General features: G+C 33.5%; 1 protein-coding gene across 1 annotated transcript in view; it reads right to left on the reverse strand.

Annotated features, from left to right (window-relative positions):
* Positions 1-103: 103 nt before the first annotated feature.
* The window catches only part of LOC106055595 (A disintegrin and metalloproteinase with thrombospondin motifs 7-like), a 47,587-nt gene continuing 31,207 nt past the window's right edge, over positions 104-16,483 (reverse strand). The window contains exons 3-6 of the mRNA XM_056012013.1: positions 10,836-11,027; positions 7,748-7,912; positions 6,366-6,557; positions 104-5,761 (exon numbers count right to left, since the gene is read on the reverse strand). Coding sequence (XP_055867988.1) covers positions 5,679-5,761; positions 6,366-6,557; positions 7,748-7,912; positions 10,836-11,027 — 632 coding nt within the window. The 3' untranslated portion in view covers positions 104-5,678. The remainder of the gene's footprint in view (positions 5,762-6,365; positions 6,558-7,747; positions 7,913-10,835; positions 11,028-16,483) is intronic.

Genomic DNA, 16,483 nt, shown 5'->3' on the forward strand with positions numbered 1-16,483 from the left:
AAAAGAGGTTGGAGAAACACATCATAATACAAGTGAGTCAAATGTCTTAAGATGTTCACTTTCAATGTTCATTAGCTCTACAACACACAATGAACACAATTAATCACCAAAAAAAAACAACAAATTTATTGTATTTTTTCATTGAAAAAATAAAAATAAAAAAAGTTTGCTTCACAAAATCAAATCTAAAATTCTTACAAGAAACTAAATAAAAGCTGTTCAATTCAGTTCACTATGAAACAAACTTGAAAGACTTAATTAGCTCTCAAAGTGTTAAAACTGACTTATACTTAACTGTACTTTAAATTATGTGACAGATGAATCAAAAGCTTGAGCACAATCTTATTTTCTCTCTCTAAAGACTTTAAGGTTCTGAATGCACATAATTAATGTCTTTTGTTTTCTGTCCTCTGAGATCACTTGAATCTAAAATCCTAATCTTCATCAGGATTTAAACTAGACAATGGACCTCATTCAACAAAATGAATGGTTATGTGATGACCATGGATAAAACACCAAAAGAAATGGTCATGTGATAACTATGTTTGATTCGAATTAGGTCATAAGTTGTATGGAAAAGTTGGGAAAGCATGTGACTTAAGAGGTTTTTGATGTCCATTTGTTAGGTAGCTCAACCCCTTAGTCATAATATTGTAACTAAAAAGAGAAAAGTGAACTGGTTTCTATATATAAGATTTTGAAAACACATTTAAACTTTTTAAGACATATGTTTTTCTACCTTGGAATATCTCTGAAAGATCAACTAAGCACCTTCACCAGAACAAAGAAAGAATAAAGGGGTTCATGGGAATAAAATCAGAAATAACGTATAGGCCTACAGATACAAATGTCAACTGAGCAGACACTGAACGAAGCTGGAATATTTAAAGTATCTATTAATTATATGAACAGCTGAATGGTATGTTAGTAGTTGCTTTTTAGTTCACAATTGTTCTACAAATTGTATTGAACAGCTGAGTTGTATGTTAGACTTTACAGTAGTCCCTCATTAGTGATAGGATTTTAACCAATACTCAGCTACTCTACTCCAGATTTTAATATAAAAACAAAACTACCATATATAAAAACTAAAGATACTATATAAATATATATATTCATTGTAATCACTACAAATTTCCAATAAGGATCAATAAAGCTGTCTTAGTCTTGTGTTACAGATGTCCAAATGAATGTAGCGGTTCTCAACCTTTTAAGCTCGGCGACCCCTTTTTACAATCCCCCACTCTGCCGCGAACCCCCTCACACACACATACAGCAATAGAAGAATAGACAAAAACAATCCATTTTTTCGATGGTCTTAGGCGACCCCTAGCAAATTCTCAATCGACCCCCATGGGGGTCGCGACCCACAGGTTGAGAACCCCTGGACTAAGTGGACTAATAAACACTGAAAACTTAAAGTATATAGAAATAAAATATATGCTTCGACTACTTTGGCCACCAAAGACCTTATGAGGCTTAATTAATTACCTACATCCTGGGCATTGATTGGTGCAGTTACATATTTGCACTTTAACTGATCACATCAACCTTTCCCTCCTTCATGAGCAGCTGTACACATTCAAAGCACCAGTAGAGGAAACACTAACATGGGATTTTTTCAAAGGTTAGTAATAAACATAGTACATAGTGATCATTTTTACTGAAATAAATATAGCATCTGTATTGTACATTGTGAATATCACCTTTTAAGGATGTGATCTGGTGAGTAAGCCAGCATTGAGGACTGCTCTACACTCTGAACCACAACATGGTAGCAAATATACAGACACATACCAACAATGCCATTAGACACATAAAGTTTTTTTAATTCTACTAGATTAAAAAAATTTTTTGAAACAAAGTAAAATAAAAAAACTTGACACCAAATGAGCTTTGAAAATGATTTCTCTTCCATCAATTCTGTATGTACAATGGTATGCAAGATAGACTTTGAAACGGGATCCAGCAAATAATTTAATAAAAAAGTAAATAAATTAAGTTCATGCTCAACACAATTCAGCCATTTGTATAAACGTTTGGTGATTCATAACATCAAGGATTTTTTAAAAAATCATTCAAAAGCAAAGCATAGAACAAATAAGATTATAATGAATTACAAAGCAGTTGATCTCATTAAAAATTGAATCTTAACTAAAATGAAAGCAGATTGTATAAACATCATAAAACATTCTTCAGAAGATCAAAACTTTTTGTTCTCAATTTGGAGTGTTTGTTCTATTTACTAATTAGGCTTGAAATAATAAAGAAAATAAAGATGGCCTTTTTAAATACACAGCCCTGACTTCATTATAAAATGACAGGATACAAAGCATTGTATCAGTGAAAGTGGAGAAAAAAAACTTTTAACTCTTACAAGAATTAATTTTCTTGATAGATCAATAAATTTTTAAAAGTGAATGCCACCACAACATGTGGATGAGAATGTCTCCCCAGAAGGGTTCTACTGTCACACGAAAAAATGCTATATGAGATATTCGTTTGATGACTGCAGGAGGCCAATAACATATTTTTTAAAATATAGTAAGAAATAACTTTGTTTATTCCTAATATAGAAAGAAATAACTGTTTATTCCTAAGTGTCACTTGGTTTAGGACTTGGCTATACATTTTTACTAAAAAGTGATACTTGAATGTAAAAACATGAGTTTACATCTAGGCATTGCTTTTAACAAGAAATCTAAATATAAAAAACATGAGTCATGTAGGAAATGAGATATTAATCCAAAACCAAATTCCATTGTTTTAATATTCATCTACAAAATGTTTTTTTTTTCTTCAATAAATAGAGCGGCTAGTTTTGAAACTTATTGGGCAGTTTGTGCGCATGTTAACTTGATGAATAAATGAAGTACATAAAACGTTACGGAGACCTCAACAGAGGCTAACATTTAATAAGCGCTAACTTGGCTTGAGTGAGTTGAGATCACGCACTTTAATTTTGTGTTCATTATGTATATACCAGTAACAAAATATACAATCAAACATTGAAGCAACTGAAACAAGTGCCTAATGTTGTAGACTTGCCATGGAACTAAAATAAAAACTAAATTATACACACAATTGTAAAGGCTTGAAGGATAGAATGACAGACAAATTTTAGGATATTACAGTATGAAATGTAATGATTATGAACATAAATAAAACTACATTGATGTTATAGAAAAATAAGAGGATCAAAAGGAATTAGAAGATCACAACACCTGTATCTTTGGAACAGTCAACCAAAAGTTGACCTGTTTTTTTTTCTTTCAGTCAACCAAAAGTTGACCTGTTTTTTTCAGTCAACCAAAAGTTGACCTATTGTTTTCAGTTTTGATAATTGATGCAAAAAGCTATCACAGGTACTTGATAAACATGAAGTGTACTAATGGTAAAACTACATTTATTTTGATCCTGCTCATCACTGCCACGCTTTGCTGAATGAATTTAATTTGACGATGGCTTTGTGACTTTCACGGAAGTGAGAGTGACTTTCTGCCATCTTGGTGTGGGTAGGTATATAGACTAAAATCTCGAAAGCAAAGCAGTGAACATTTATGTCGGGTAAGAATAAATCAATAACTCAAAACTAGACTACTAAACATTTAGATCATTTTCAAAATTAAACATAAACAGTCTGTTTGGGCGTTGGTTCTCCTGGTGAAATTATTGATGTAACATAAAATAGTTACAGAAACTGTTAACAGCATCGCAGTGAAAGAATAACAATTTTGTTAATTAAAGAATGTTACATACCATTAAGATCAATGACTACATTAATTAGAGAATTGTCTCAATGATGGGCTGCAGTGATATACAACTGAAACATACAAGAGTTTTTCTTGGTTTTTAATAAAAAGAATAATTAAAGATCTATCAATATGTACAATATAAAACATATTTGTAATAAATTCTTGATTTTAAGTACACATTTTGGTAAAGAAACACTTGACAAAATGACAAGTACAAGAATACATGTAGAATGCACAGTATATGATTCCAGCAACACATTTGTTAGACTTTGAACAGAAAGCAAAAGGCTCACAAAATATCACAATAAAAATCAAAACAATTGTTTAATGACACACAAATTCAAATTTGTAAAACAACACTACTATACAGCAAAGATTAAAATCTCTGTATGTTTTCTACTAGCTACACCACAGACATACTGGCAAAGGAAGCAAGCATGAGCTATGGTCTAATGAGCTGAATCTCAATGAGGTGCTTTCGTGTTATTTTGTCTTTTTTTCTCTTATAAATATAACCATATTTGGAATGTTTTCAAATATCCACATCATATGTGACAATAAATGTATCACAAAGCAATGTTTCTAATCATCACAAGCTGATATCTAAAACAAAAAAAGCCTCTTACAAATGGTAAAAAGAAAAAGAATACACTGCCAGGCTTGGTGTCAGTTACTTCCAAATAAGAGCGCATTCATTTGTTGCCAAGCAGAGGGGAAACAAAAGTTTTCTTCATGAAAAAGGGGAGAGAAAAAAAAAAAGCAAACAAAAAATAACTTATAAAGTTTGCACAAATTTGGTCATTACAATACAAAATCAACAAAAAAAACAACTTCACTGGAAATAAACAAAAATAAAAATAAAATCAAATGAACGTGGTAAAATGTTATGAGCTTTTCAAGTGAGAATGTGCATAGAGCTGATTTCAAGTTTTAAGACTTATGAGTGGTGTCCCTTAAAATAAAAAAATTTCCACTACCTATATGTTTATTGATACAATAATATACAGGTATTTAGAGCAATTTATTTGAAGCTGAAAATCTTTTTTTTTTTTTGGACTAAGTTCTAAAAAGGTCAAGGAAATACAGCACCTCTAAAGCTCCCTAAGAAATGCTTGTTTCTTGCACATTCTGGCATCAAAATCTTGACAGAACTGAATGATGACAATACAGATTGTAAAAATCAGAAAGGTTTGTGATAGTCTATAATGATTATATGACATACAAGCAAAATTTCTAAAAGACTCAGATTGCAATGGAATGTAAACAGAAAAAAACACACACACACAAAACTCATGATGATAAGAGTTATAAATATTTATACTTTATAACCAGATATCAATCTACATTGTCTCACAATATGCTGGAATATCAGATAAAGTATAGATTGCCTATTTATGTGACAACTGTTAAGCCTTTTGGCCACCACAATGATTTACTGCTTATCAATCTCTCACAACTTATATATCCATTGGAGTCACATGAACTCACGACTAAAACCCTGCTTCCAACAGACTAGGGCAGCACCATCCTATTATTAGATACATGAAATTGAAGGTGACTTTTATGTTGGGACACACAAACTGACATTTAAACATACATTACCTTACTACATAACCACTCTCCTTATTGAGTTTTTTTTTCACCCAAAAACTACAACAGAAAAGGGATTTGAGTCACGGGAAATGAGAATCTAACATCTCTTTGTCCTACAAGTACATGAACCAACAATTTTAAGAATTCTTTTTACAAAAGAAAAAAAAAATGCTGGCGCTAAGCTTTTCATGTTTTTAAACTATACACAATAAATAGTGGTATAGACTGCAGTTAACACAGTATGACTGTTTATCATGATCATTTGATGCTTTTCGTTCAATCTGGCAATGAGGTTACTTGTAAGAAAACACTTAACATATTTTTGTTCCTTCAAAATATCAACATGAAAAAAGGTTTCATAACAACAAGACCAAAGCAACTCCACCAAATGCTGACAAAGTTAGAAGAGCCACCTGCGGAAATGACAAAAAAAAAAAGTTTTATATTTTACTATTCTATGAGAATGTTACACTGCTTCAATTATGTCGTGTTAAATTATGCAGCATTCTTTTTATTATCAGAATCTGATATATTTTTTAAAATTTCCTTTTGATAACATTCACTTTTTAAAAAAAAATTATGACAGCAGAGAATGAAACTAATTCTACTAACTAAAATTGTATAAATCTGTACCTAACCAAGTGAAATCACAATGGAGTCTAGGAATTGTTATTTTTATTGGAGATTTCACTTGAGCTAAGCGCCTAAAGACAGCATGGAGACCAGGTAACTCCCTCCTTCAAGGGTTCAGAAAAGAGATTGGACTACAGTGCACTGAGCATGTAATAGTAGCATGGAGACCTGAGTGCACTGATCATGTTATAGAAACCAGAATGCACTGAGCATGTAATAGGAGCAAGGACATTGTGCATATCTTACGCGATCAATTTACCATGAACATGGATTTATACCTAAAAGTCAAGATGGCTTCAAGAAAGAGCATGGAAACTCAAGACAGCAAACAAAAATACAGAAACACTGAAAAAAAAAAATGTTAACAGACCACATTTAACTTACCATTTCTTCGGAGATCATAATAAATATGGCCATGATGACCTCTAGAAAAAGAACACTTCATCTCATCACTGCCGTCGTGACACTGGACAGTGCCATCACACTTCTGAAAGACAGGTATGCACATCTTCTTGCTCTCACAGGTAAAGTTGGTGTCAGTTTTACATTGCATTAAGTCAAATTTCTTAGGCAATGCTATTAAAAACAAATATATATGTTAGTTATCTTAATAATACTAGCAATATATATAGTTCAGTATTAACATCCATATTGCTGTATTGTATCTATAACAATTATTTCTTTTATAAATAAACTATTTAGAAAATACCAGTGGTGCTTATCTTTACCTATAATTTACACTACATTCATTCTTAATCTTCTGAATCAAAGACATTGCCATTATTAATTTACAGGCATTCATTTATAAAATATATTATTTTAAATATTATTAATACATATGCTAGTGTTCAGCTGGTCCAATTCAGTTATCTAATCTTTGCTCTAAGAGACAACATAGAATCAAGAAGGTTAAACTTAAGGAGTAATCATTTAAATATTGGGTTATTGGTGGCCCTAAAGAATAACATGACTGAGACAAGAAAAAATCATGTCTGATTGTAATCTTAACATTTAGGCTACCTAAATGCAGACTAGGTTGAGAAAAGGATATTGACAGAATGACTATCTTTTGCATTTTTGTGTATATATGTTTCTTAAAGTCTTGACTGCTTTAGAAAGTCATTATAAGAATTTTCAATATGGCTCCCTCACTTTTAAATGTCTGTGAATCTTTTTTTTTTTTAATGTAATTAGATAACTGTGTACAACATTTCAAGGCAAAGAAAAGAGAATCAGTTTGATAAGGCAGCTTTCATTTTAAAGTGAAACATTGTATGTTGAACCCAGAGAAACAAGTACGCTAGTAGATGAGTGTAAAAGTAAAAGCTTTCCTAAAGACCAAATGATCTATGCAGCACCTGTTTCTATGTTTAATGGTTAATTAGGTAATAAAGAGGCCAGTAAGATGGCATGCAATCTCGATGGTCCAGGGTTTGAACCAAGCCAGCCGCGATCACCCACTATCCTGCAGGAGGTATGGGCTAATGTGAAATAATCTTTAATAAATTCAAAAATAATATCTGAAACGTAAAATAAAGCAATAATTTCCTTTAATTTAAGTCCATTGGACTTAAGAGCTTGTTCTAATTCCAGAAGAAAAAGTCTCACCTTCACCACTGTTGAAAAACATTATTTGAAAGCCAAACCATTTACAACTTGACAAGGAGATGTACAAGAATGAAAAATATGTAACCGAAAAAAAAAATTTGCAAAGCGAAATAGTTGTCTTTTCTTTTTTCTCAAGCTTGAGTTTATGAATGACTTACGAGGACAAGGGTCTGGATTACAATCTTCTTTCTGTTTGTTTTCACCGTCACAGTCCTTGCCTCCGTACAGCTGGCCATAGCATTCCCTGGTCCTGTCTCGGATTCCACTGCCACAGGCTTTAGTACATGCACTCCAGCCAGTCCAACCTGTCCACCTCCCATCCTCTAGGAAACAAAAACAACAAACAAATTTAAGAAGTGAATCTGATTGAAACTGCAGAATGATTTTGGTCTTACAACAATAAGATTTCTCAAACTCAGTGACAGACAGTATATATCTCAATGTAGCTAGTACAGAAGTATGTCAAACAAATTATATGCTTTTACTTTATGTCATTAAACAAGCTTTGTTAAATTTGCATAATAATATTTTAATATTTGAAATATATTATATTTAACTTTACATGTATGATGAAATGATAATCTGTAACTAATAAGATAAACATTTTATACATTAAAGTTAATAGATATGAGAGAATGAGCAAGAACCTAATTATCCTTGTTAATGTTCCACATTTGTAAATTAGAAAAAGCAAATTTTAATTTCCTTATCAGCTTGAAATCTGAAGAAACAAATAAACAAACAACACAAACTGCCACTGGCGAAAAAACAAAAAGAGAAAACAACAACAACAAAGTCTGATGATGTGGACAATGGGGAAAAAAAAAATTCTATTAAAAGATCAAACAAAACAGCCATCAATGGAGGAGCTTGCATGTAAAGGAGTTAATGAGCTAACAAGAATTCTGAATATTCTTTTCTAAAATAAAAAAATAAAGACACACACACACATTTTAAAAGTCAAGGAGTTGATTAATTTAATTAGCTGTTTGCCATGAAAACATTAGAGACAAAACAAAATAGACACCGGGTCATAAATCCATAGCATGTCAAGCACACATGCCTTTAGAAAAATGGCATAATATTCAATATGCTGTAGCAGTGAACACATTGAAAAACTGCATTAAAATGTTACTACCATTAATAATCTATACTTAAAAACACCGTAATAGCAATGTCTTTTGATTCCCAAGATTAAGAAGTGCAGTAATTCACATGACTATGCATACCCAGCTGCAACCGGCATAGTTTTTCGCATCTCGTGCAGCGGTTGTCCCCTGGTGGTCTATTTAAGTTTTCTTTCCATCTGCGGCTTTCTTCAATAAGGCTTACTTTGAGTCTCAAATGTTTCTCAAGCAGCCTTTGTGAGAGCTCTCCAACTGTCTCTCTCAGGGGCCATCTACTGCCAGCTACTTTCCTCTATGCCAGTGAGGGCAAAATGGCACCTGAGTTGATCTTTACAGAGCTCATGGGAGGCACCTTATAAGACTAGAATGCTTTATACTAACCAAGCTTTGTTGAATATCTTTATAATCTGTAGTACTTCAGTCGACAAACTTGCAAAAATATTTCTGTTTAAGCTGCTTTTAATGTCAATTTATTTCTGGAGTATTATTTTCATTTGATTGAGTTTGATATTAAACTCTAAATGAATTCTATTCAACACTTGTTTTTCTTCAGGGTGTTACCATAGAGGCATCTCTTAACCAGCAAATGTCACACAGCTTTGAGGGCTGAAAATCTGATTGATAGTAGGAACAACAAAACTCTAAAAAAAAAAATTATGACAGTAGAGTTTTGTGGTTGCGAGCCTTCAATAAGTTCATAAATTTAGATGCAAAGAATTTTTTACAAATTTCCTTGAAATTATAATTCCTTCAATGAAAGAAAAGATTAGAAAGACTAGCAAATGAAACTAATTCTCTTACTTAGCAATAAAAAAAAACAACCTTGTTTGTATTAATTTGATAGAAGGATGTAAAGTAATGATGACGACAGCAATGGAATGTTAAGAAATATAAAGTCCAGCAAAAATAAACTGGGTTGTGGCTCTGAGTAACATAGGCTTCCTCTTCATTGTTCTCACTTTGGAAGAGCCAAAAAAAATATATATTTGAGATGAAGTTTGCTTTGATTTTCAGTTCAGACTTCACAATTTATTAGTCTAAAGGTAGTAACTCATGCTGGCTCAATGTTCAGGCTTAAAGCCTGAAGTCAGTTCTCTGTCAAGAAGCAGAGACTTTGGACATCTCTACTTGTCAATTTGTAGTTATGTTTTCTATTTGTTGATGTTGTATTCTCGTAGTTATAACTAGTTCAGAACTGAACATCCAACAGAAGTCAAGAAACAGTTAGTAATAGGGACTGATAACCAGAACAAAAAGATCAGTTGTCATCAAAACTATCAGAGGCCACCAATGTCTCTTTCAAACTATGGTACTAAACAATGACAACTAAGTCAAGAAGTAACTCTATAAATAACCAAGTAGTAACTCTATGAAGGACCAAGTAGTAACTCTATCAATGACCAAGTAGTAACTCTATGAATGACCAAGTAGTAACTCTATAAATGACCAAGTAGTAACTCTATAAATGATAAAGTAGTAACTCTATGAATGACCAAGTAGTAACTCTATAAATGACCAAGTAGTAACTCTATAAATGACCAAGTAGTAACTCTATGAAGGACCAAGTAGTAACTCTATGAAGGACCAAGTAGTAACTCTATGAATGACCAAGTAGTAACTCTATGAAGGACCAAGTAGTAACTCTATGAGTGAACAAGTAGTAGCTATATGAATGACCAAATAGTAACTATTGTTTCATTGTGAGCTCCCTATTTATAAATTTTAGAGTTTACTACATTTATATCACTTTACAAGAAGCACATTTCTGCTAAGCAATCTGACTTGAATATTAAAAACAAAATAACATTAGGATACTTCTCATAGCTAAACTTTTGACAAGATAAGATAAAGCAGCGGTTCTCAACCTTTTAAGCTCGGCGACCCCTTTTACAATTCCTCACTTTGCCGTGACCCCTCCCCCCTTACACACACACAGCAATAGAAGAGTAAACAATAACAATCCATATTTTCGATGGTCTTAGGCGACCCCTGGCAAATCATCAATCGACCCCCAAAGGGGTCGTGACCCACAGGTTGAAAACCCCTGAGATAAAGTCTAGAAGTAAGGGAGGGGAGAGGAAGTATAAACTCTCATTTCTCATGTAGGTGAAGTACTTACCTGGACAGTTTGGGTACTTTTCATCCACACATGCAAAATTCACAATAGAGGTCCACTTCTCCTGTGCTTTCTCACCATCAGCTGGGTCGTGAATCCATACTCTCTCCTTTTTCATGAAACCAGGTCCACAGGTGGCGCTACATTGACTAAATGGTCCCCACTCACCCCAGTAACCTTTGACCTTATCATTGGCTGAAAATAGAGAAGAAACTTCCAAACTTGAAGTGAGACAGAAATAATTTTTTTTTGTCAGCATGATATTGACCAGATAATGTCACAGATTTACACTTAGACACTGACATAGATTAAGTTATTAGACTGAAATCTGGATGGCTGCCTAATCATGTGGTATGCACTTCAGGATATTGTCAAAATAGTCTCAGGTTCAAACCCTGCCCGCTGCCATCCCTTGCCGTCTTGCGAGAGGTTTCTATAGGAACACCCCAAAAAGTATTAAACTAACAAATGAACTGGGTAGAGTGCGTGAATCAAACTATTTTACCCTGGAGTCTTAATGAACTTGAAGCACTAGGATATTGTGTTGCCCGTTCAATCACCCACATCCTGTTATATCTTACAGATAGAGCTAGCCAATATTTATTCACCACAAAGGCTGGGTGCAACATTTCACACGACTTCCAAACCAGTCGCAACCTTGGCAAAGTGGTTGTGAAATGCTTAATGAATTCTTGTCCCTATAGCTGATGGTAGTAAAGTACAGACCTTGTAGTCTATAGGGCAGATGATGATGTAAAGGTCATCTGATTTTGTGGCCCACGGTTAACGAGGGTGTCATGTGGCCAGCACAACGACCAACTGCCTTTTCTTTTCCAAAACTTATGTCAGGTACCCATTAGAGCTGGGTGGACTCAAGAAAAAAATTCAGAAATTAAAAATCCCAGTCTTCACCAGGTACGGAAGCCTAGAGCTTTACTTCTCAGCCACTGTTCCCTATAGCTGATGATAAAGAGTGTATTTTGTAATAAAAGTTAGTTGTTTTCTAAAACTTTACTTTATGATTTTCTTTGATTATAACAATTTTAGACATTTATATTTCTTTCACGTATATATTTTTTTTAATGAAATATTAACATCCACTAACCTTCCTTCAATGATACAATGCACAAACAATTATTTCAAGAAAAGAAATTTTAAAAATAATAAAAAAGCTGCAAATGACTTCTGTTGAGACAAAGCACTCTTAACCTAGCCTCCGTTTCACTTTGATAGAGAAATATTCATTGAAACATAAACGAACCAATTATTTTTGTGTGTATATATAACAATTAATTGATATAACAAGAAAAATATAAAAAAAATAATTTTAAAAAAATAAAGCTTATAGTAAGTGTAATTGTATCAATTAATTTGTGCTTCAACATTACTGGTTCAACAACATTTAGTTTCAACATCATTGTGAGGACACATCATTGTGTTTTAATTTAACACTGTAGTAAGTCAACATTATTGATTCAACAGCATTGTGATCAACATCATTGTGTTTTAACATCATTGTGATGACACATCATTGTGATGACACATCATTGTGTTTTAACATCATTGTGATGACACATCATTGTGTTTTAACATCATTGTGATGACACATCATTGTGTTTTAACATCATTGTGATGACACATCATTGTGTTTTAACATCATTGTGATGACACATCATTGTGTTTTAACATCATTGTGATGACACATCATTGTGTTTTAACATCATTGTGATGACACATCATTGTGTTTTAACATCATTGTGATGACACATCATTGTGTTTTAACATCATTGTGATGACACATCATTGTGTTTTAACATCATTGTGATGACACATCATTGTGTTTTAACATCATTGTGATGACACATCATTGTGTTTTAACATCATTGTGATGACACATCATTGTGTTTTAACATCATTGTGATGACACATCATTGTGTTTTAACATCATTGTGATGACACATCATTGTGTTTTAACATCATTGTGATGACACATCATTGTGTTTTAACATCATTGTGATGACACATCATTGTGTTTTAACATCATTGTGATGACACATCATTGTGTTTTAACATCATTGTGATGACACATCATTGTGTTTTAACATCATTGTGATGACACATCATTGTGTTTTAACATCATTGTGATGACACATCATTGTGTTTTAACATCATTGTGATGACACATCATTGTGTTTTAACATCATTGTGATGACACATCATTGTGTTTTAACATCAGTGTTTTAACATTGCTGTGCTCCAAGATTATTGGTTCAACAACATTGAGTTTTAACATCATTGAGGCACGCTGACCACACTGCCCATGGTGGAGGCTGTCCAGGCCAGAGAAAGCTATTATAGCACAGTGCAGGGCAGCCACTGTCCTGTTGGCTCATATTTCTCACGGCTATGGTCAAACTTCCACTGGCGGTGCCCCCTCTGTTGGGAAGAAAAGGAAATTGTGTCTCATATTCTTTTTTTTACTGCCCCAGACTTGCGGATCTCCATCTCAACAGGTCTGGGAAACTAAAACTTCTCGACCTTGATGGTGACATGTATGCACTAAGCAATACAGCAGGGTTTCTGTCCAGAGCTTTTGCTACAGAGGATTTGAGCCTCTCAAGCCCTCACTCAAATGGAGTTTGATGATGATGAGGATAAACATCATTGTGTTCAACACACCATTGCATTTCAACCTCTGTTTCAATATCATTATGATTCCCCATCATTGAGTTTTCAGCATCAATGTGATGGCACTACACTGTGTTTCAACACTCATTGACATTGAACATCATTATGATACAATACAATGTGTGTTTGTTTTTTTTTATTGCTAGCTATTATTTATAATTAAACAAGAGACATCTTGACAAGTTTAGACAATGACATTTCAATCACTTGTCTACTCCATTCTAGGCAAACTTTCTCTGGCCCATGTTAAAATGTTTAACTGTCACACTTGCCAAAATAATTATCTCCACAACATCTACAGATCACATCATTGATAAAGGGCGTTAACTCTCTAAACAGCAGCACAAAAATATCCCAATATGCTCTAGAGAGTTCAAGTTCTTTGTGCTGTCATTCTATCACATTTCATTTCCTCTGAGGGAGTCCCAAGAGACTTTTTTGTCACAAGCAGGAGTTGCCCGGCACAAAACTCCCAGCAACGAGAAGCCAGCATAGCTAAATTGAAGAAAATGTTTTTGTGTGTTCACATCAGAGGTTAAGCAAGCTACATGGGAAAATTATATTTGATGTTTTCATTAATTATTTTATCAAAATGTTGGAAACTTGATAGAAACAGCATGAGATGTGATCATTTTGTAAGCAATAAGTAAGTTCAAATGGAGGCAAGGTTGCTGAGCAGTATAGTGCTTAGCTTCCAAACTGGGAGTCCAGGATTCGAATACTGGGAAGACTGGGATTTTTAATTTCAAGATCTTTGGTGCATCTGAGTCCACCCAGCTCTAGGAGTACCTGACATTAGTTGGGGAAAAGTAAAGGCCGTTGATCGTTACGCTAGCCTCATGACACTCTCGTTAACCGTGGGCCACAGAAATAGATGACCTTTATTTCATCTGCCCTATAGGTCTGAAATGGGAACTTTACTTTAAGTAACTTCAAAGTAATGGAAATGATTTGTTTTCTGGCCTCTCATTTTGTGCTTCATAATTACATTATTTAATGAATTTAAAATTAGATGAAAAATATTAATAATAAAAATAATACACTCTTAAGCCAACAGTAGTAGCATTAGCTTTTTTTAAATTGATGAATTGGTTACACGGTTTCTGAAGAGCAACAGTGGAGTGTATAATTTTACAATTTGAAGGATTTTAAAAATAAAGACTGTGTTTTGAGATTCAAAGAGAAAGTTGTAATTGTTCAGTATGCACTTGACTAAATATTATTTCTTTCTGTTTTTAATGTACAATGTATTTCTTATTTGTTTCAGTGTGTTAAATACAAAGGCAGGGAAAAAATTTTGTAATAATTTATAGTTGTAATTATTTATAGGTTAATATATTATGTGACAATGTACTGTCTTTAAAGACCACATCACAAACCATGAGACTAGAGACAGGGTTACTGCAGCGAATGGACCCCCACAATAACCTGCTAACTATCCTAAAAAAATGCAAGCTAAAAATCGGTGACCGGTCATTTCATCCCCCCTCACTTCATCTCGGTCATTTCATCCCCTGGTCATTTCATCCCCCTGTCATTTAATCCCCAATTAAATTTTTTTTTTCATTGTTTAATTGTGCCATTAAGGCTTTGACTTTAAGCCCTCATTTCATCTAATATAAAAATATGATTATATTGAATGCTTTTTGATATTTTTTTGACAGGTTACTAATGCATTTATTGTGTTTCCTCTTCCACTTTGCATTCTTGATGAGAAATCTTATATTATATTGTAAATCTGGGTGTGTACTTAGCTATAGCCCTTCTATTGGATGTGGGGGATGTCATATTATTATCCTGCGCATGACGTAATGATCAAAGGCCAAGGTTTGGTGAAAGAAGTGAAAATCATTTGAGAAATAGAATAGTGATTAGAATAATTATGACCGTGCAGCTGATAACTTATCATCAAAGGCCAAAGTGTGGTGGAAGTAGTGGAAATCTTTTGAGAGATAGAAGTGTGATTAGAATAATTATGACCATGCCACTGATAACTTATCATCAAAGGCCAAGGTTTGGTGCAAGTAGTGGAAATCTTTTGAGAGATAGAAGTGTGATTAGAATAATTATGACCATGCCGCTGATAACTTATCATCAAAGGCCAAGGTTTGGTGCAAGTAGTGGAAATCTTTTGAGAGATAGAAGTGAGATTAGAATAATTATGACCATGCCGCTGATAACTTATCATCAAAGGCCAAAGTGTGGTGGAAGTACGACCATGTTTCACTTTATTTTATTTTTGAATTGCTCTTTCTTGAAAATGGGCGCGTAATTTTTAGCCTTGAAATAAGTCAGTTGCACAAGGCATCAGTTTTACAGGCTAGCGCCGGCACTGAAGAAATTTCAAGGAAAAAATATGCAACACTGGCAAAGAGAATAACAAACATTGTTCATCAATATGAATTGATGGATCGTCTTCTGTACTCACAATCGATAGCCTATCTATCTTATTGATGTAGATGAACACAAAAACACTGTTTTACATTACCTCTATATTTATACATAAAATTTTTATAGTTTTTAATGGCATTTAATTTTAATTTTATTCTTATCTAATGTGTTACACTTTTTGTCATAAAAAATGAATATATTAAATATTGCTCATTTCATGATTTTTACTATTTGTTAGATAACATGATCAGATGATGAAAATAACAAAGGGTGAAATGACCGTGGGATGAAATGACCAAAGATGAAGTGACCAGTGATGAAATGACCGTGGGATGAAATGACCAAAGATGAAGTGACCAGTGATGAAATGACTGGGGGATGAAGTGACCGGGGATGAAAGGACCGGGAACCTAAAAATCTATGGCCATATTACAAGGTCTTCATGGCTCGCAAACACCTTCCGTCAGGGAACAGTACCAGGAAAAAGAAGAAGAGGCAGACAGAAAAAGAGATGGGAAGACAATGTAAAAGAATAGACGGATGTGGTTTATAAAAATGTGGTACACTACAAT

This window comes from Biomphalaria glabrata, chromosome 15 (genome assembly GCF_947242115.1).
Source record: "Biomphalaria glabrata chromosome 15, xgBioGlab47.1, whole genome shotgun sequence".
Classification (NCBI taxonomy): Eukaryota; Metazoa; Mollusca; class Gastropoda; family Planorbidae; genus Biomphalaria; species Biomphalaria glabrata.